Source organism: Hippocampus comes, unplaced genomic scaffold (genome assembly GCF_001891065.2).
Source record: "Hippocampus comes isolate QL1 unplaced genomic scaffold, H_comes_QL1_v1.1 scaffold244, whole genome shotgun sequence".
In the NCBI taxonomy this organism is placed as follows: domain Eukaryota; kingdom Metazoa; phylum Chordata; class Actinopteri; order Syngnathiformes; family Syngnathidae; genus Hippocampus; species Hippocampus comes.
Window position 1 is genome coordinate 25,354 of NW_017805495.1, and position 22,610 is coordinate 47,963.

The 22,610-nt window shown below is 43.2% G+C and overlaps 1 protein-coding gene across 1 annotated transcript; it reads right to left on the reverse strand.

Moving 5' to 3' along the window:
• Positions 1-213: 213 nt before the first annotated feature.
• Positions 214-19,460, reverse strand: LOC109519642 (ras/Rap GTPase-activating protein SynGAP-like). The gene is given in 22 exon segments (XM_019876308.1): positions 214-774; positions 2,012-2,084; positions 2,488-2,699; positions 2,866-3,012; positions 3,821-3,945; positions 3,948-4,179; positions 5,130-5,702; positions 5,842-6,046; positions 7,000-7,190; positions 7,336-7,537; positions 7,739-7,975; positions 8,063-8,207; positions 9,014-9,158; positions 9,247-9,582; positions 9,799-10,038; positions 10,197-10,295; positions 10,854-11,007; positions 12,616-12,737; positions 12,940-13,028; positions 17,315-17,418; positions 18,912-19,073; positions 19,176-19,460. Coding segments are annotated over 20 exon segments (3,666 nt in total). The 5' UTR covers positions 17,415-17,418; positions 18,912-19,073; positions 19,176-19,460; the 3' UTR covers positions 214-735.
• Between the last annotated feature and the right edge of the window lie 3,150 nt (positions 19,461-22,610).

Below are 22,610 nucleotides of genomic sequence, written 5' to 3' on the forward strand. Positions count from 1 at the left end.
ACACCTGGGATGTCGGCGCACTTTAATTTATCAAATTTGTCTGATGTACAATGATGCATAATTTGATCGCAGTCCGAACTGATTACGACGGCTGCCAAGCTGACGTCATTATCAACGTTCTGAGTCAGGTAACAATTAAGTGCAAAAGTCTAATTTAGTCTTATGGCCTGTTTTTCAATTTCATATTTTTGATCGGAGCCAAGGATTAAAGAATCCATTTTACAAATTACAAATCAATTGATTGCCATTTGAAAATGGAAAATAATGATACATGGACTCTTTGTGGAAAGGCTTGAAAGTGATTGATGTGTGGTATTTAAAAAATAAAATAAAATAAAAATCCAACGCACCACCGCTCATGTATTAAAAGTTAGTGACATTGGGCTTTCAGATCAGATTTGAGGAGGATCCTAAACTTTTTTTTTTGTGCTTCTACATTTTCCAAGTGCTGCCTTGTAGCCTGGAAAACACAGCCCCACTCCCCCGAATCTTCATATCCTCGGAGGTTTAGCGCAAGAAACTCGGAATGTTGGCTCTAGTCGGAGTCTTTGTACAAATTGGTCTCCGCTGTGAAGTGATTGTCAGAAGTTTTTTGAAAAGTTTTGGTAGCGACAAGGAGCTTGGGTGCGTGTGGTCCTACTTGACTGGCAAGCAGATCTTCAAGAGGAGTGGTTGGCGCTTCTGCACTCACACTTGGATGACCATCACGGATCCTGGTCGCTTTCGTAGTGGCAGTCAGGATCCAGGGAGGCCCCCATAGCCCTGGCAGATAGACTGTTAGGGAGAAAATGAAAACGGATGAAGCCGAGGCTGATAATTGCCCTGGCATGTTGAACAATACATCAATATTTTGGGAAAAATACACGAAGACATGGATGCCATTCAAAACAATTGCTAACGATTTAGCATAAATATAAGATTCCTCTAGAGTCAAATGGGGCAAGAACCAATAGGCCTATACAACAAACAGTGCAACCATGACCAAGTAGCTAGCCTTGTTAGCTTAGCACAAAAGCATAGCATTACTGTCAAGTTATATTGAGGGATCAGTTTTTTTTTTTTTTGAGCTAGTGAAACTTTTTATTTGTGACTTAGTTCAAAAAATACACAAAAGGTGCAACTGACAACACATAGCTAGGCTCTTTAGCTTAGTAGGTGTCACTAAGCCACACATTAGAAGCACAATGTTATCATTGAATGAGCCAACACCAGCAACAGTTTAACAGATAATAGCTGATATTGGTTGGGTTTTATTTTCTATTTCTCTCAGTTAATGTCGTTTTAGCTCGGCACTTGCTTTATTAGCTAGTTGGTTAGTTTACTACTTGATTCAAAAGGCAATAGTACACACAAGAGCTAGCCTTGTTAGATTGTCAGGAGCAAAATGTTCGCATTTTCGTATAAATATAGTAGCATTGATTACCGGTACCTTGTAATAAAAACAAAGGCTGTGTATATTGAATTTGAACAACTGACTATGAAGATTACCCCATAGCCTTTTCCAGAGCATTTTGACAGTATCTGTAATGGTTATTTTTTGTTTGTAGCTATGTAGCTTTGGGGCCACTGTCTGGGGCTTGTTCACTGCTGTGTTGTGATTGGCTAAGTAGAAGGTGTCTTGATTGCATCCTTAGAGGTTCCACCGTAAGCCCAAAATGGCTTCGCTTTCACATTTGAAAGCACCGCACAAACAAATATTGATAACTGATTGCAGCTAGAACACAGCAGCCTTGTCGGCTAATTCACAACACCACAACACTCACCGCCCGCTGGTGAGTCACACCGGGCTTTAATAAACGTATATTGCAGTACATTATTTTCAGTTTGAGTGTTGAGGGCATGATATTCCTTCGCAAACCCAACCCTCTATTTCCCCCAACTGGATTAGCATCCAGCTTTTGACTGTCACTCAGGATGTAGTTTGGATTAGATAGCAACAAGGTGGTATATTTGGATGAGACCCTGCACTGACTAGCAAATGGAGAATGATGTTTAAGACTCAGGCACTAACCTGGTCTGTGAGGATTCGAGGCTTAATATCAGGAATGGCACCCCCTCTCAGCTCATCTTCCACAGCCATGAGTCTGACAACAGGGAAATAGAAGCAAACATAACAAAAATAAATAAAATAAAATAACAGCTACGCGTAGCCATATGATCATGCTGTATAAATCAAGTACGTTTTATTATCATTTTTATTATATTAAGGCCTTGGCATGCTGAATTTTTTCCACTCACTACTGCAATATGTTGTCTGGGGTATCCGTATACCTGCCATGGCCCCAAGGCCGAACTTTGGACACTTCTCAGTTAGAACTGTGGCCGTCTCTCCCATTTTACACTGTAATCTGTCCCTGCGTTTTATGTTTTTCATCCAGATATTGACCATTTTATGATACCTCCCCCAAAATATGTGTGTTAGGATTGCCGTGGTAAAATGAAAGTATATAAATAAGGGGGGCCCACAGACATTCCCTGAAACGTCACCTGTTGATGATGCCTTTGATTTGGGAGTCCTTCTCCACTTGCTGCTGTTTAAGACGCCGCTCGCTGTCCTCCAGGCGGCACTGGTACTGCTGCAGGATCTTGCTGGTCTGCTGCTCCTGCGACGCGAGCCTCTGCTCGTATTCCTCCAGCTTGCGATGGGACATCTTCAGGCGCTCTTTCAAGGAGTGAATCTCCTCCTCGTACTCCCTCACCTGCAAAGTTTCACTTGATGAATGATACGGCGCACTGGACAATGTGGACAATTTAGAATCTTCAGTTAACCTCAGCGAGAGTTTTTCCTTTCTACTTCTAATTAATTCAGCGTTTGAGTACTTTTGCCACCTCTACTTTTATGCGTCCAAAAACTGTTGTGGTTACCCTCTCCAGGCGGGATTCGTCCATGCTCTTGGAGTACTCCTTAAGCTGGCCCTCGCGGTCGGGCCTCAGACTCTCAATGTCGGCGGAAAGATGCGGCATGTTGGACACCCAGGCCACCGTGCGCTCATTCAGGTTGGACTGGGAACCCTGAAAATGACATGGAGAAAAGTTATGGTCACTTCTCCCTTTCATAATTTTGCTGCTGTAAATTGGGAATTTCTCCATTGTGACACAAATCAAGGTTTTCTTATCTTATGAGGGAAAGAGTGGTAAGCATTTGTTTTGTTCTCCAACAATTTTTAAATATATTTACAAATGGACGGTTAATTGTCGGCGGAAAGATGCGGCATGTTGGACACCCAGGCCACCGTGCGCTCATTCAGGTTGGACTGGGAACCCTGAAAATGGCATGGAGAAAAGTTATGGTCACTTCTCCCTTTCATAATTTTGCTGCTGTAAATTGGGAATTTCTCCATTGTGACACAAATCAAGGTTTTCTTATCTTATCTTATGAGGGAAAGAGTGGCAAGCATTTGTTTTGTTCTCCAACAAATTTTTAAATATATTTACAAATGGACGGTTAATTGCTGAGCTTATTTGAATGATGTTGCTATCCAAAACAACAGCACCGACCAATGCAACCAAACAGTTCCATTCAAGTCTTGCAGTTTCTCCTACATGTTACTGCAATGTTTTGAAACAAAAAGACAAGGAATGTTTCTTAAACTTTCCCAACTGGTGAGACTATCTGAACTCTTTCTAACCAACTCCGCAGTACAAAACCAGACATATAAACAATTTCTGTGTTGAATTCAAGTCTCAAGTTGGAAACAAGTTCTCATATGAAATATCTGATGTCATGTGGATACAATCACTATAACAACACTTTTTAGTAGAATCGCTACCATCTGCAGTTGCGTAATTGAACACCAAATGGCGACATTGAATGACTAACCTGTTTGTTGCCAAGGGGCTTAAGCAGATGTTGCTGCGGAGGCTGCAACTGTTGCGACTTTTTGCCGCTTTTGGTTGGCGTGTCCTTCGAGTCTTCGGCGGTGGCAACCGCTGTTTGGCCTGAACAAAGTTTGCGTCGGTAGACTCCAATAGGAGATTCCTGCTCTGGGGTCGGGCCTTGGGCGGCGTGGCCGTGGCCGGGGTGTTGACGGAGCGCTGGGACTTGAGGAGCTGGGGGGCGATGGAGGACTGGCGCACAGGGTGGACAGTCGTAGGCGGCGTGGCCAAGGAGGCGGGCGTGCCGGTTCCGGTGGGCGTCTGAGAAGCGACGCCCATCATGTGCTGCTGCTGGAGGGACTCCTGACGACACAGGTTGAGAGGAGGGAAAGGTTGAAAGATTTAACACCCCCAGGTTGTGAATGCAGCATTCATCTAAGAAATGTCAGTTCAAGGGGACCGACAATGGAAAATTGACTTTTCAATTGCTTGTACAGCATACAAATAGTTGAGTCTATGGAGGGGCAGCACACCTATCAAGAATGAAATAAAACAAACTATTTCTGAAAATGTGTCTGGAAATCGTTCTGCACTTGATGCTAAGCAGGGCTAATGGCAAACTAGCTTTCTTGCTGAAACACCCCCAGATGACATTGTACCATTCTCATTGAAACAGCCTGAAACATCATTTGTTTTATGCTAAGCTAACTAGCCAGGGGGCGTTCTTCCTGTCCTGTCCCAGAATGCCATTTGAATGTGCTCCTTCATGCTAAGCAAGGCTCCCTGGCTAAATAGCCGTGGGCCTTCCTCACCGAAATGCGGTAAACGTGCACATCCCCCCCCCAAAAAACATTTGAGTATGCTGTTTTAAAATAAGTTATGCTAAGTTAATATTTGATTAAAAACAGACAAGTTCGTAATTAATTCAACAAGAACAATTGTCCTCACACCAGCTGTATTAAAAAAAAAAAACAAAAAAAAAACAAGCAACAGAGATTCATTGCAGCCCACGCAGCAGGATAGAAATAGCTCAGGACAATACAGTACATAACGGTATCATTAGAACCGCTGCAGCCTACACAGTATGACTGACACATTAATAACATATTACTAGTTACTTTTTAAAATTGTAATGTGTTACACACTGCACATCCGCCTTACAGTGCAGAGGTCATGGTTTCGATTCAGGGCCTCGGTCTTCCTGTTTGCATGTTTTTCCCGTGCCTGTGTGGGTTTTCAGTTACACTGCTTAGCTGCCACAATTTTTTTTTTAAGTAAATGGGAGTTTTCATGCATGGAAGCAGCACACTTACCTGCACTTGCAGTGAGAGCTGATGCCAAACTAAATCATTGTTCTGATTCTGACGGGTGAAATCATCGCTGTAGCTGTGTGAGTGGACGATGCTGGGCTGAACTAGGCTGTTCTGAGAGCGCAGCGCCGACAGGTCCTCGCTGCGGGAGAACACGTTATTGCCAAACGCCGGGGTATAGTCATGGTGGCCGTTCTCTGCCTCGGGGGCCAACAGGAGGGGCGGCGGCGGGGGCTGGGCCGGGGAGTTCTGCGCCGCCAGGTGGAAGAGAGGGTTCTGGAAGGACAGCGGGTAGTGCATGGCTGCCGCCGCCTGCTGCTGCTGCTGGGAAATGGACTCAGTGGGGCCGCCGATGTGGCCAATCTGGCTAAGCCTCAGGCCGGAGCCCGCCGAGCCGCTGGGCAGGTGGCCGGCCATTCGGAGTGGGCCCCCCAAGTTGCCGAAACTGTGGCCCAGGCCGGCGATGGAGGCCTGCGAGGACGTGAGCATGTCCCCCACGGAGTTCAGGTTGGAGATGCTGTTCATGCGTGAGTCTTGGAGTTCCATCATAGACACACTTTTATTCACGCTGTGAACCTGAAAAGCAGTCATGACAAAAGAAGATTTATGGAAAATCCGGATCAAAGTCAATCAAGCCATCAGGAATGAAACAAAACAAAACAATAAAAATGGAAAAAGTGGTCATAAACAATATTGTATTATAATGCTGCGTTACCTTGGGGTCGGGTTCCGTGATGTCTGAACTGCTGGTGCAATATGCCGGGCTGGAGCGGGCCAGCGGAGGCCGGGTGACATAGAACACCTCCCGGGACGAGCGCAGGTCTCGTTCGGCCTGGCGCCTCATGTTGAGGTTGGACGAGAGAGACTCAACGGCCGACACACCAGTGGGGGGCGACGGCAGGCGGTTGATATCTATGGAACTTGAGGCACGACACAAAGGTCCAGTTAGTGTCCCACCTGACCCGACAGATGACGCTTGAGTAGAAAAGAGCTTCAAATCCTTAAATTTCTGAAGTAATTTCCTTAGTGTGTGTTCTCGTAGGTGTTCTTACCAAAATCACCTTGCCATTTTTCAGCTCTAATTCCTACATTTTTGATCAATTTAAACAATTTCAAATTCAAACTGTTCAGCTCATTCCTATTCCATTTTCCTCCAAATATCAGGATAAAAGCCCAACATTAAGAATTAAAAAAATATAGTTACTTCTAATTCCCACATGTGAAGACTGACTCAAATGTTCAAAATTTTCTCATTGGGAAAGGGGGGGCAGGCATCCTGTTTGACAGCTGCATTTATTTTTCGCCCACTGTTTGAGGAAATAGTCTGCATATCAGTGGTTTGGCGGATTTCCATTTATCATTGCATCATATAAAAATACCAGTGGAATGATTCAAGGCAATGAATCAAGGCAAATGCAGTTGAGGGGAAACGGTCACAATTACAACTGCTGTTGTTCTTACGTTAAGAGTTTTCATTTAAAGCGTTAGGCTATAATGTGAGGCCGCGTCTCCTGATAATAGGAAGCGTGAGGCGGAAGAAAAGGGGGTTTGGTGAAGAAGGTCTGGGAACAGATGGTGCCAGCAATTACCGATTGATTAAAAAAAAAAAAAAAAAAAGAACGTATTGCCTTTGGAGATAAATTAGGTGACATTAGAGGGGCTCTCGGAAATAAGACGGGGATTGTGTTTTGGTGTTGCACAATTCCCTTCCTGTGAAATTTCTCGTTCTGCGCTTCGCTGTTAATTACACCCATGTGACGCCGCAGTGTCACGCGTGAAGAATTACCCGACACGGTGAGGCCTCTCGAAGGACACAATGATCTGTTTTTGAAATGGAGGAGGAGGGGCAAAATATTAAGACGGGGACACCTACCTGTTTAAGTCGCGCATCATCAGGCTCTGGAAGTCGGAGGACATGAGGCGATTGAACGTGGGCCGAGAGAAGAGTCTGTCCTTGGGCCGCTCGGGTTGGTGGTTGGTGGCGGCGTGTAGCTGAGGGTTCCGCAGGGCCACACTGATGTCATTCAACAGCCGAGGCAGCGGACCCAGTTTGAGAATGGCGTCCTGTGGGATGTTTAGGGAAAATGTGACCGCAACCAAACCAGAATTGTGCTGTTCACATGAACATGAGAACAAAAAAAAATAAAAATCATCACAAGTCACATTGGATCCCAAAATCTGAATTGGACAGCATACGGGGGGCACCAACCTTGCTGAGCTGGCCCATGACCTCCCATAGCAGGCTGTGCAGCATGGACAGTTCCCTGCCGAGGTCGATGTAGCCCTCAAAGCCTCCTGCGTTCCCTCCAGCGTCCATGTTGGAGATTTCATAGAGGAACTGCTGCATGGAGCCCCACTCCATCTCCAGGAATTCGTTCATGAAGTACATGTATTCTTCCTTGGGCCCAAACCTATATTAGCCAAGGTACTATATTTGGTAACTTAGCTTTTGATAAACGTTATCGGGATGATCAGTGAGGAGCCATTTTTGTTAACTACATTGTTTAATGGGCAAGGAACAAAATCTGCAAACTTCTTATTAGGGTGGGGGGGGGGTGTAGGGGGCATATTTGGTGAGTCAAGTTTAGTCCCGGAGCTTTTAAAGGACTCACTTGCTGAAGCTGGCCAAGTTCTGCATGACCTTGGCGATGAGTGTGAGGGTCCGCGAAGTACGCTCCACCGGGTACTCCTGCGTCAAGTTGAAGAGCGAGGGCGACATGATGGCCGGGCACATGAAGCGGAGGAACAGCGAGGAGCTGATGAGGCTGTCAGCCAGGTCCTCCCTGCCGCGCTCGGCGCAGCGGGCCCGCCACGAGGCAAACACCTCCTTCAGCTCGCGAGGGAAAATGCTGCAAACAAGCGTGACAAGACTCCAAGTCAGAGAGAATGCAGCGGATAAACAGAGACGATATATCTTGGAAAGATAAGATTCGCACCAGAGGGAGTTGATGATCTTGCAGAGTAAGAGCTCACAGCACATGCGGAGGTTAGCTTGGTGGTCCGCCAGGACTGACGGCGGGACTCGCATGGGGTCCACCTCGCAATTCTCTTCAGATTCATACAGTGCTCGGATGAAGTCGCCTGAAGGACATAGGGACATATTTGGTCATGAAGCATTTCACAGGTAAGCAATATATTTGTTCACTTATCTTTTAGTCTGTATGGTAACTTAGCCCCTTGTCAGCATATTTGGTAGCTGAGCTTTGGGGAAATTAACCCTGTTTGGTAACTTAGCCCACATCAGGCAAGCAACAATATTTGGTAGCTTAGCCTTTAATGGACATCAGATTTGACAGCTTGGGTTTGAATATGCAAGTAATGATAAGTGTTAACTTAGCCCATTATCAAGCAAAGAACTAAATGTGGTAACTTAGTCATGAAGAGGCATAGGACCATATTTGGGCAACTTTTGTCAGAAAAGGGAGCGTGTGTGATAATTTAGCTACTTATCAAACAAGAAATTATATTTTCTGACTTGCCCCCTTATCAAGGAAGGCACTATGTTTTGTAATTTATCATCACATCAGGAAAGGAACAAAATTTTGGTATTCCATTGATTAATCAAATCAAATTTTGTGTTCTATTCAAGTGTATTGCAAACCATTTTCCTCCAGATTACTGTCCATTTACCAATTATTGTTGCTTATTTGGTATTGTTCAGTAATCAGAGAACACTTACTGTTGAGAGGCTGAAATCAGAGGATTTGGACAATTTTAAGTTAAACGACGGCTCTAAGCCATTGCTCCATTATGAGAGTAATTGATTAGTTGTTGACAAATCAATTGATGTCGACACCTATTCTTTCAACACAACTGGAACCATATTTGGTATTTTCACTGACGTGTGGCCGACAAGAGCAATTTTCGGGTTCTCCCGCAGTTCCTACCTATCCCTTCCTTGAGGTATCGGTGACCAATCAGCTTGAGGTACTCCTCCACAGCCTTCGTGGCGAGTGTGTTCTCGCGGAAGATCATGTGCTCACGCTCCATGAATCGATCCACCTCACACATCGCCATGTCGGAGAGGAACTCCTGAGAGCGGGTCGCATTTTATTTATTTATTTATTAAAGATAACACGTTTCATGTTAAAACCCCTCAATAAAAGTAGGTCTTGTTTACCTTAGTTTTGCCGGTGCTTTGGAGGATGTGCACCAGGGCAAATGCCACTTCCTCTTTGCTCTTTACGCTCAACAGCGGCTCCAGGACTGCACACAGTGTTCGGTAGTTGTTGGTGATGTACTCCGCAAACTCCTTGTACAGCTCCATGGGGAGGATGTTCATAGTCTGGTAGCGTGACTTGACGCGGAGTGAGGCGTTGATGACTTTGCCGCTCCCAACGCCGCCACTCTTGGCCAAAACGCTGGACTGGATGACGGGGTACCACTGCTCCACAAACTGACGGCCCGTGATGCTGGAGATGGGGATGCTGACCAGGCCAAGGTATGTGCTTTTCTCCTAGAATGCCAACAACACAATGCAGCCATTTATCCGGAACCAAATTTGGTCACTTACGTCAGGCAAGAATCCATATTTGTGAACTGCTGCATACTTGGAAAGTCAGCCCCTGATTGAACAAGGAAGCGCAGTTGCGAACGTAATTTTTTAAGAGGAAAGGAATCACATTTGGTTGCTGAAGTCCATTTTGGAAATATACCGCCAAAGTGACGTTACCTTGCGTCTCTTTTTGTCCGTCTCCTTGTAGAGGTGCAACCGAAGGCTACGAATGGTGGGCAGGTTGTTGAACTCAAAATGCTCGCCCCAGAAGACGGTGTCCGTGCGAGGTTTGCTGGTGGTGCGGGCATACAGCATGTCGTCCAGGCACAGCTCACAGTAGTAGCGCTTCTTGGTCGGCAGGTCCCGGGCTTCGATGATCCATAACTTCAGAACGTTTTCCACACGCCTGCTGTTGTCCTGGACAAGAAAAAAAACAAACATTCATGAGCCTTAGCCACAGTACTTGACATTTGAACTTGGCAAATAAGTACTCAGAGTTCATCCAATCCCCACAATTTCATGACTGATGTCAAAGGGTTTGCTTTAAATCAGACTTGAATCAGTATTAGGTTCACCTTGTTGGGTTTGACGGCTCTTTGCAGGTTTTCAATCCACTTGTCTCTCTCTGATGCAGAACGACAGGCAAAGCATTTTGTCCCTGAATTTGTGGTCACCTAAAGATGGAAAAAGACAATTTTTTTTTCAGTCAATAAACCAGGAAAGGAACCAGCTGAAGTAACATGACTTTTCATCAAGCAATGAACCAATTTAGCAATTGACTTTTAGCAGCACATTGATCATTACCTCCTATGCTGAAATGTGTGCCTCATGCTTTTGTGGTCACAGTAACTCAAAAAAAAAAAAAAATCTCTCCATTTCGTTTCTACTGCATGAAGAGGACAGGGTTTATCACAATTTTTGCTAGTATAGTGAATCGATCTAGTTCCAAGTGGCACACAGCAATGCTTTGCATTTGAGCCATTCACCATTTTCTGAATATTCCCCTCCCCTCCTGCATTCCTTTTCCTCATGTTGTAAATGAAGCAGGAATGAATTGGAACCTAATTTGCCAAGCATGGGCGAAATCGGAAGCACATCACACACTTGGTGCATGTAGTCTACTGGGCATTCCAAGTCAATGGTGCATTGTTGGGTTGGTGGGTCCAGGATCTTAACACTTCAAACAGGAATGTGACAACAATTTGGGTGCATTCTTGTGGGCGCGTACCCACCTCAAAGCAATATTCTTGTCCTAAAATGCTGGAGTGGACCGGCTTTATGACGGCGTCTTCGTCCAGCACCAAGTCCAAAGCCTCGGCAGCGCTGCTGGGAGAGAGCAGCGACTCGTGGGAGTGGGATTCTTTGAAACTCTGCATCAAGCGTGTCCTTGTGGGGGAGAGAGAATAGAAAGAAAGACAACAAAAAAAACCACAATGCATTTATTTTCACAGTTTCTCGGATGTGACTGTCATCATCCTTAAATAAACTTGTGCAGAAGACTTTCATTCAATACACAAGTGAGTCACAGAGACTCAAGGAGTCGTCATCACACCTGACAATCTAAATATATATTTTCGGAGATGATCCTTTTATAATGAGTTTTGGGGGGTGGGGAAAAGCAAGAGCTGTAATTCTTGCTGTTTGCAGTTTGGCTTGTTGACTCGACTCATCTGTGTCATTCCTTAGCTAGCGCAGCGGCGCGATGGAAAATGTACATAGTAGGAAATCATTTCCTTTCTGATGGAAGGGAAAGTAAGTGAATTGGAGTTTTTTTTTGGGGGGGGGGTTGTTTTGTTTTTTTAGGAATTATCTTGATTTTGGTCTTCCGCAGAGAGCAATAGAAAAAAAAAAGATACATTGAGACCACTTAATATGTGATTATTGCTTGGTTTAACAGTAGTGACAGGGGCATGCTAGCTGATTTAGCATGATCAAGCATTTTTTTCAAGACTGAATTTGGTGTTAAAAAAAACAGAAAAGTAAAAGATTACATTTTGAGGAATTAACCTGATTTTTTTTTTGTTCTTAAGAGAGCATTGGATGAAATATCTGAAAAAAATGTTTAAAAAAAAAAAAAAAGCAAACAAAACAAGAGCTTGGCAGGCAACTACGAGCAGCTGCGATGGGAAGAGAGAGTGCGAAGTTGGACGTCGGATGCCTTTGCAGCATCAACGGGAAGAATTAAGTGTGTGTGGGCAGAACGGGAAGCCGGCTGTGAAGGCAGCTGTCAGGCAGTGGTATGAAACACGGCCAGGAAGTCAAGGTGACCACAGCCCTGAGCCTAACCACCCCTAGATTTCCACAGCAACCCCAGCTTTAATGGAGGGTTGTTGTTTTTTGTTTTTTTTTAATCGCAATATTTTTTTAGCATGTCGCTAAACATTATTGGACACTGATCCTCAAAATGTCTTGAAAGATATTTAGTAATTCATTTTTTAAAGCGAATAGCAACTTAGCGAATGCAACTTGTTCCCTTTCTTTGGCAAGGAACGGTAGCAATTTCGCTTTTAATGGGAAAGGGGCCTTTGTACCTTAGCTTGGAACGAGCAAAGGGACCGTGTTCAATAACACAAATCTTATTGGGCAAAGAATAACAAGTGGCAACTTTAAAGCCTTTTTAGCATCCATACATAAACAACAGTGGACACCCATATATCTGCCCCAAAAATGTCTATTCTCTTCCTCCTGTGGGTAGCGTCAGCACAATAGCTCTACTTTCTGCCTCGACATCTTCATTTCCCGTTCGCTCGCGTCGTGACTGAATTGTGTTAGTACAGCAGAAAATTCCTGACAACAATGCAGCCCGGATTCCTTTGAGATGTGACCCCACGTTAGGATGAAAAACAAGAATCTGGCATCACAGCCATATGGGCTGCATGCTTCTTTTTCTTTTTTGCATTGTCACTTTAACATACAGATATCATAAAACGATACCGCAGAGCAGTTCCATTCACATTGTTTTCCACAAACACTGTAAATACAAACGCGACCAACCTCTCTTGATCAGCGCTACGGAACCGGGGCAGAATCATTTGTCGAAAGCTGCTGGTCCGGTCTAGTTTGGGCTGACTTTTGGCCCTCTTGATGGAGCCCTTCAGCCTTCTATTGAGGAAACTCTGGAAAAGGAAAAAAAAAAAAGTGAAGAAATAGTTAGTTAGCTACTCAGCAACTGAAGTCCCCTACTAGCCAGTATTTCTGGATCTCGAATTATCAATCAACCCATCTGTGGTCGATAAAGAACTACAAATCCAATGTGACACAATAAAATAATGCATAAAAGTGGGTTTTAGTCCCACAAATGTGTTTCTGTGCACTCACCGGCTGTCTGAAGGACTGTGGGGTAGCGTTGGGAGGAGTTTCCATGCTTGACTGTCGCACAGAGGCAAAACTTGCCCTGCGCGATTGGTCTGGGGAGGAGGAAAGGGCACCATAGGTTAAATAAACAAACAAACAAAAAAATTCTAGACCATTAATTTAGTATCACAGTTGACAGTGTTCCACTTTGGAGAGTCCACTGAATTCGAAACCACAACTGAGCACACACGCAAGTTAATGACAAAATCACGACGGACATTTAACATGTCAACAACAGTATCAATAAAAACATAAGGACAGACATCCGCAGTCGCCGTAACGGTGACAAAAGTGGCTTTTTACCACCTACCGTTTCGACACTTGAGACAAATAAATTCCTCGCTCAAATGCTTGGCTCCCTTTTCCCCATAAAGGATAAAAAAACAACAGTAACTGCAAGGAAAGCAGGTGAATTTTACTGTGTATCCTTTTTCCCCCGTAAAATTCTCAGAGCTTCAGGATTTACGGTGTGGCCCTGAAAAGCCTTCAACATGGAACTTTTTTTTTTTCTCTCCACATTGGGAATATGTAATACGTTTGTGATAAGATGTTCGCTATTACACTACAACACCAATGATCAATTTCCTGTTCCTCCTCGATTCTATTTTTGGTCTGTTTCTTTGACTTCAATGACTAATGTCAGCAAAAGACACACACTGTCATCCTGTGATTTCCTCCCAAAGCCTGCAAATGGGACGCTTGCCAGGTTCTATTCTGAAACATGGGCTAATTGTTTGGTCTCCATGGAAACGACTAGCTCACATTTGAACCGCTCAAGGTGGCGGCACGGTACAAACAAAACACAGAAGACGCAGTGCATGTCCTGAACCCGAGCGGTGAAGCGGCCACCTAACGAACTAATGTGACACAAAATGAATGTGTGTGTGCCGAACATGTGTGTGCGTGTGTGTGTGTGTGTGTGTGTGTGTGTGTGTGCGTGTGTGTGTGTGTGTGTGTATGAGTGTGCATGTGTTGCCTCTCTCCCTATTCGGGATGTAAATTGCTGCGTGTGTGGGTGGCTCCGACCTCCAGCTAACTGCGATACCGAGGAAGAAGACTGCGGAGTGGGTGTTAAGAGAACCATACTCGCCACTTATCATGTGTTCCTCTACAAATACATGCCTTTTAATTCAATCAGAGATGAATGAAATCGCAATATCCCCCAGCCCCCCCAAAAAATTTCCTTGACATTCACAACTAGGCACTGTTTTAGGCCAAAGCATATGACATAATACTCCAAAACTCAACAAAATGTGCATGGTCGTTACATTTTTAGTTGATGAGATTGTGGGCAAAATCCCCCCCAAATTTCCTTGGTAGCATGGAATTATTGTTCTCGAGATTTTCTCCGTTTGCTACCAAACTCGAACCGCGTCGGCTACACTCGACGGGCGATAAACTGAAATATTTTAATTATTTTGTCATTCCACGTGGGTAGAGCATTGGAGTGAATTGTAATGACTCCCCCCAAAACACTTCAGACCCCAAAAGCAAAAAAAAAAAAAAAAAAAAACTTTTTGAGGTCATTTTCGTCACATCCAGTGGTCCTTCAAAGATGAACTTAACCTATAAATTTTGTTTATTTGCTCCCAAATTTGTGGCCCAAACCGAACAAATTGAACCTTCACTTAGCGACAGGAAATTCAGTCGTAATGGCTATCACGAGTAGACCCAGAAAAATGTTTCAAGAATCCAAGCCAAGAAAGACAAATAGATGCCACAAAATGCCAGCAAAGAACAGTTTTTCAATAGCCTGACCGATTGAAGCTCCACCCCTCACTTCAACATAGTTCTTTGGCCCTAAGATAACACCAAAGCAAAGTGTTTATGCTAGAGCATAAAAAAAAAAAACCCAAACAAACCCCCATTCCCCAAATCAGTGAGTTTTTCAGTGACTACTAGTGGATTGGGCCCCCGATAAATACACTAATTGTCAATTCTGCGAATGATCTACTCAATATGTGAGGGTTCATTGTCTTCCCAAATGTTTGGCCTTCACTTCTGTGTGAACATAACAGCCTCCTGAAACAAGTTCTGGGACTCACTATGAGAAGCAGGGAATTTTAATCTAGGATAATATGGTTGTCATAATTAATGACATCAACTTATGCAACATGATACAATTCCTCAGCAAACTGAGGAAATCCATCCCAAATGCCCAAAAGCTGCGACACAGCAGTGCGTCTAGAAAGTCTACCCTGGGTCTGAAGTGGTTGATGTGCCCCCCCCCCAAAAAAAAAAAAAAAGGTTCAGGGAGTCTGACTTGCTCGTTTGAAGCGAGCCGCCCAAGCGATCACCCTCCATGACGGCATTGAGAGAAAGAAAAAAAAAATCTCGACACATCAAGTTGATGCCTCTTTGACAAGCTGACGGCGTCGCCCCGGGAGGGTTGAGCCCGAGTCCGCCAAAGGACCAACAAGCGGGGGGAAAAGCTCCAATGAAGCTCGACGTGTCAAACACTTCGCAGGTCGTCTTAAACTCTCGATACATATGAACGCGACCTTGAAACATCATGTTAAAAAAATGTGTATGGTTCACAAAAACAGCTGCTCTGCTGTTTCTATAGCAACCTCAAATCGCCTACTGTACTAACATTTGGACCAGCCAGGACTCCTCAAATGTAAAAATCGAAATTCCGATGATGTATTCACATCCCTACTTCTTTTAAAGGTCAAAGTTGCATACGCATAATGATTAGGGTGACACAAAATTAAAATATGAGTATAAATAATATAAAATAGTATAAAAGCCTCAAAATATTAACACAGAATACATTTATCATAATTTTATGAAAAAAGGCAAAATGTTAGAATTTGTCATTTTACAAGAATAAAGTTATATTTTTATTTTGTAAGTTGAACATAACAATGTGACAAAAAAGTCAGCATGTTATGAAACCAAACAATTCATAATCTGACTTGAATATTGAGACTTTTTCTTGCTAAAACGTGACCGTAATCACATATTTTTTCATTTTAGCTTGATGCTAATATGCCTAGAACAACATACAGTATATCCCACATTGTCAGATCAAATGTCACCCCCCCACCCAAAAAAAAAAAAAATGTGCATTCCGATTCCAACTCAAGACCACATAATATATGATGCAAAACCTGCATCTCTAATGACATATTAACATTTAACGAACGCGATAGCTGAGCTCTCAGGGGTTTATGCAAAGTGAGCAAAGAAAGACAAGTGACACTTCTGACTGCTGCTATTTTTAGACCCGCAGGCAGCAATCAAGTAAATAAAAAAAATGTAAAAAAGAATAGACACGGCAGAAAAAGGAGAAGAAGCAGCGCTGCAGGATTTGAACAGCAGTGGTGGGTGGAGGGGTTGAGGTAGCGCAGTGTGGGGGCGGGAGGAAGCTGCAGAAGGCCAGCTCCCATTGGCTAAAATATGGGGATGAGCGTGAGATGACATCAGCATGCTATGTCACAAAAATATGAAAAAAAAAAAGGCTGTCAGAGAAACATTGTTTCATTTTGTTGCTTTTGTAGTCCTGAATTCTCGCCTTTCACCCGGGCACATGCAAAAAAAACCTGAAAGGACTGTGGCCTGGTTGCCATAGGAACATCGTTAGCTCTCCCTACGTGTGTATGTGTGTGTGTGTGTGATTTTTTTTTTCTTATTAACACAGCATGGTGAGTTTGCAAATAAGCGGATTTACCCACACTTGAAACTTCTCGGATTCTCGGATAGTTAAAACGAAAAAAAAAAAAAAACCTCCAATAAAAACAGCCGCTGACACCAGTTTCAGCCATCGAAATGAAAATGGGTGGATGCCTGAAAGTTACCAGAAAGTCACCCAGTTTGGCACGAAATGGCCATTTCAGGCGGATTTCAAGGCTCCGCTTCTAACTGACAAGGAAGAAAAAGGAAGATGGACATTTTGGCATGAAGCAAACCATTTCAGGACTCCAATTTTGACAAAATCCTACAAAGGAATTCACCCAAATCAGCCCCGATCGGAAGCATTGACAGATGGGCGACACTAAACTGCCAAACCCCCCCCCCCCCCACTCTACGCCATCGGCTTGGCGGGAAATTACGTTAATTTTTGATCATCATATTGGAGGAGTCGCCATGAAAAACGTGTCTGTTCATCTCTCCTTTGCGGTTTGCAATTTGGATTCCTAAGTGTGAATTTGGACCATGATACACATGCAACATCTCAACTCGTCATTTTAAAAAAAAAAAAAAATCCTTCCAAGTCGATACATACACATACATACATACAAAAAAACAAACCAACACGCCACGTCAAATAGATACAACTTCCATGGGAACGTGAAACACAACAGACGGTTTGGGGTGGGGATCGGAGCGCACTCACTTGGGGTTAAAACGCCGGGTCCGCCACAGCACACTTCCACTTGACCACCCAAACCAAACTGACCCTGATGTGGCAGCCACGACTTTGACGACGCGTCCATGCAGCTATAAGGCGCGCACACGCACACACACACAGACACACGCACACACCCAAAGTCAACTTGGTCGTGGAGTTGTTGCACGTATTTTCCTCCGATTTTTGGGAGTCGATCATATGAATTCCAGCATCCTGTGTCACAAGTCGAAGCAACACAGCTCATCATGGTTGCCCTTTTACGGCCTAAATGTCACCATGGCTTCTGTTCAACCTCAAGCTGTTCCTATGATTAATTGATAGGATTTTTTTTTTTATTCCACATGCATGTTACGCTAGCTCTTCTTTCTGACTGGCGTCTATACAAGTGATTTTGTCTCACATATAGAAAGAAATATTAAAAGTAAAATATCCAATTGTCTCCAACTAGGAAGTGGCCAACTCACTCAAAATTTAGAATTTTTGATGAGGCTCTGTCTCTTTTTTTTTTTTTTAACCACCTAAAAATTGTAACAATAATTTTCAACTTCAGAGCTCATTGTGATTCCTCCATTCATCATTTCACCTTTTCTGGAAATAACTTCCATCGCTTCTTGGCTACAGCAGAAGTGTAAGAACTGGTAGATGTTTTCAAAAGCAATGATCACTTGAAGGCTATTTTGATATATATATTTTTGTCATTCATTTGAGAGGGAAACAGATTTAAATACTCCAAAATAGATTTGCATTACAGCACTCTCAAGTTAAGTGTGGGAAACTGAGCGTTTCCTTGCATGCATTATTAATGGAACAAAATGAACCTCTGGGTATCAAAGCGAAAAAATTAAACTAATGTTTGGCCTGGTTAACATTTCATGCAACTCCATTTCAATTCCAAGTAGTCACTTCAGAAAAAGCAGATGAAGTGCAACAGAGTTTTCTTTACGACATATTGCTGTGACCCGATGTTTGTAAAATAGTACTGTGGCAATGCTGTCTTTGTGCAGATAACCTTGTCTCCTACCACTTTCAATTCATACCGACATAGTGGGACACAGAGCGTAGTGACTCATAAGTCATACATGGTTGGAAATAAGGCAAGTAAAAACCTCATTTGTACAAAACGCTATAATTAGGCCAAAGGCAACAAGAGACTAACTAAACATCTCATTCATACAAAATAGGATGATATAGTGCAATTGTGGTAATTAGTACACGGGTGATTGAAGTAACTACTAGTACGGTAAATTAAGCAGTTTGAGGGCTTAGAAGGTTAGCTAACATTTCAGCACAAAATATACATACATTTTTTTAATGCTAATTTAGCATTGCTGCTACCTCTTTAACGCCTCTAGAATCAACATATTAGTTCACTTTTGCTGAAAACGTGCATGGTGTGGATCACAATATCAGGTACTTAACAGGCTGCAGTCTTTACAATGTCAATCCAAACTGAGCATTTGGAATAGAGTACAGTACATTGCATGGAGGGTCCCTAATAGTGATTGCAGTGAGTGTACAGATGGAAGACCCCCGCTTGCTTGTTTTGCTGCCAAACTGACTGTATACTGTGTACAGCACTCACCCAAAAATGATGGGGGGTTGCTTCCTAGTGATGAAACGTTGACAGCTCAGTCACATCCGAGGCTGCAGATCCACTGGGCCGGTTGTCAGGTTGCCACGGCGACAGCGGCTGGGCTGAGAATCACACCTGTGCGTCCCCCTGGAGTGACCCCTCACTCATCCCCTGCAAATGTTTGCGTGTCGGCCTTGGTCATCTGTTTTATGAGCAAAAGTGTGTGTGCGGGTCTAAATCAGATTACTGAAGCATCATCATCATTATCATCACCTCTTTTCTTCCTCCTCCAACTCTAGTGAGGACCACCGGGGGTAGCTGAGATGTTGCACTCTCTCTTTGGAGCCTGCTGGCTGTGGACATGATGCGTTCACGGGCACCTGGAATCAGTCGGAACTCCCGATTAGCGTTATCAACACTTTCCCACCCGACAGCGACGAGCCGCGCACGCATCCCAAAAAGGTAAACATCCACATTTTTGCAGCATTTGTTCTCTCTGGGTTCGGTTCAGACTCCGTCTTCGACAAAACTCTTGGGTGTGAATCCACAGTGAGGTCCAGTAGAGTCGGGCACCGAACCGGCGTCTCCTTCCGCAGACCGATTGCGATTAAAGACGGCGGCAGGAAAAGAGAGAAGAGTCGCTTGCTCAACGGATGCGCATCTCCCTGGAGGGCGGAGATGGCGCGTGAGATAGACGAATAGGGGGGAGCGGGTTGGGGGTTGAGGAAGCACCGCCTACGAGAGGCGACGGAGTCCGCCCCGCGAGTGCTCTCCTCTTGCTGGAGGAACCCCACCGCGCCCCTTAATTGGAAGGAGATTGGAAGTGTGCGATAGAGCTCAAATTACACCCCGAGTTAGTTTAATCTCCCACACTGATGCGAAAATCACTTATTGCTACTTTCTATTTTGCATTTGTGGGGGAGAAACTCTGACTGACATCCCATGTCAACACGACAGGTCTATCAAAGATTTTTCCACTGCCCTAAAAATAAAAGTGCAGAGAGTAGACACGTCTACCTGGCAATTCTCAATGTAAACTATATTTGTTTGGCACATTCAATATGGCACCTGATTCAAATAAGCAGTTCATCAGCAAGCTCTGCAGGAGTCTAAGGCTGCTTTATTGTCACTAGGGTCGCCGGGCAGCTGAATTAAAGATTTCAAAACAAAAAATACAATTTTAAATCGATTTTGTCCTCAATTGGAAGCCAATGGGAATACTTTAAAACTGGAGTGATGCACACATACCTGTTTGGTTTTTATAGAATTTGAGCTGAAGAATTTCAAATAAATTGACATTTGGAGTGCTTTATCTGTTAAGCCAGAAAAAAAAGAGCAGGACAGTAATCGAAGCAACTCTAATATGTTCGTTAAATGATAAAACGCCATTTTAGGAATAGATGAAATATACTTTTCGAAATTGAGATCCTCATCAAAAATTACACAGAGGTTTCTGACATACTCAATGGGTTTTATATAGAAGGGAGTCAAAGGCGATGAAACCCGATGTCTGAGAGACTCCCGGCAGAGACTCCCCAAAGAAATCTCGAAGTTCTCCTGTGTTGAGAAATTTCTCTGTCATCCAGTATTGGACATTACATTAGCCACATACAATTATGTGTCATTAGTACAATATTGATACTCTATAGTTGATGCTGTTGCAAAATAGAACAAAGTGAGAGAATGTATCAATTAAATAGGAGAAGCCCAAGAATAGATCCCTGGGGAACACCACATGGAAAAAAAGAATGCATAAAATTTGCTAGACTGTGACAATTGCTTTCAGTGCAACATAACTGGTGGCAGGTAAGTCAAATTTCACACCAATCCCACATCAACTCTGCTTGGCTGTGGTTCAATGCTTTTTCAGATTGTGAAATCTTTGCAGAACGCTTTTGGAACTGTTGAGCATTCATTAATTCACGTGAAATTTGCTCTAAATGCTGATATAAAAAAATAGCTCATGTTGTTTTCTAATTGGAAAAATTAGCCTCAAATAATTCCCATAGTGTCCATTTACTAACAGTAAGATGTCCACTTACACTGAATTAGACTCTGGGGTAGGATGGCCTGCTTTGGCCCCTTCAAAGGGCAAGTCACTGGAGCACTTTTATTTATAAGCCAATATTGGGACTATCACCTTCAAATATTTGTGCCTTAATTATTTAGAGAAATGAGGAATCCTGGCTGTTCTGTGTAAACGTCATCATAATCATAACAGTGAATGATGATGAGTTTAATCACACCTAACAAGTTGATTTTACATTGTCAGCAACGTAATTGACAGTGGTCGAACTGCACTCCTAAATATAAACTGCGACTAAGTGACACATCTCCTTTCTTACTCTCTTTGCCTGCCATCTTCGACACAACATCGCCATGGAAACTGATAACAGAATCACTTTTCTGCAAAAAATAAAAAATGAACAAGAACAAGAGCTTGGATGATGGGCAAGGGTGTATTTTTAGAAGTGGAAGGGCACGCTGTGTGGACAGCACGGCCCACTGCTTTCATCAACTTTTAACACACACACCAATAAATCTTCAAAAATCAAATACATCAACACTGCCTTTTAGTCCATGTTATTTGCATTATTTTTTTGCTTCTTAAATCAACCGTAAGCCTTTAATCACGCGCATCTCCATGGAAACTGATAAAATAGCTTGCCTGGAACATTAAGAAAAAAAAAAATAGTCCATGCATGGACAGTTGAGGGTTGGAGGGTCCAGTAGAAAGAAAAAAAGAAAATCTTGAGGACCGGCTGAGACATGAAGCGAGAGATTGCATTCACTCATGACTGAATTGAACATGCAAACAACCTTGAAGTGAATTAAAATGGCTGTCAGTTGACATATTTTGTAAACATTCTCATCAGTTCACACGCATTACAGTCTAACTATAGGTCCACGAAGGCAACATCGGGCATTTAATGACTAGAGACCGACGTGGGTTAGAAGGATTGTAAGGGAGGGGTGGGGGTGGGGGGGGTGTACAAGGGAAGAGAGTACAGCACAGTACACCACCTACACTTCGTCGCCATGGCAACTGCCACACTGGAACGAGAGGGATAACGCCGTTCTGCCAAGTGCTTACTCGGTTGGGCAAAAGCTGAGTGTTGTGGTTGGAGGTGAAATTTAATAGAATTAAATGATGTGATTGTGACTGGAAAACAATACATGCGAAATGCAGAAGAGGCACGTGACTTGTTAGTAAGAAAAAAAAAATATTACACACGTTTCCCATTGAGATCACTTGGAGTAATTTGATCCAAACTGTTGTCATTATAAATGCTTTATTAACTGTACTGACTATGCTGAAGTCAAGTCACCAGTCACTTAAGACCCAAATGAAAACACCAGTCAACATATTTGTAATTTTTTTTTAATCTGATGCAAGTAAACTTTTGCTGATTTTTTTTTTTTTTGCACCGATTCCTAAGATGCCCTCATTTTTTTTTTTTTTTTTTGAGCACATCAGGTTACTACGAATAAAATAGAATAGAGCAATATATTAGAATTAAGGATTTGGTTCAGTGAGTGCTGGATTTTTTTTTTCTGGAATGTCACAGTTATAAATGATAAGCTATGGTAAAATCCGTATTGCGCATACTTCGATGGGTCAAACTTAAAAACCAACAATGAAAACTGATGTGCTGTAAAAACTTTTTTTTTTTTTAAATCGTCAAAAATGCATTTAGGGACACATAA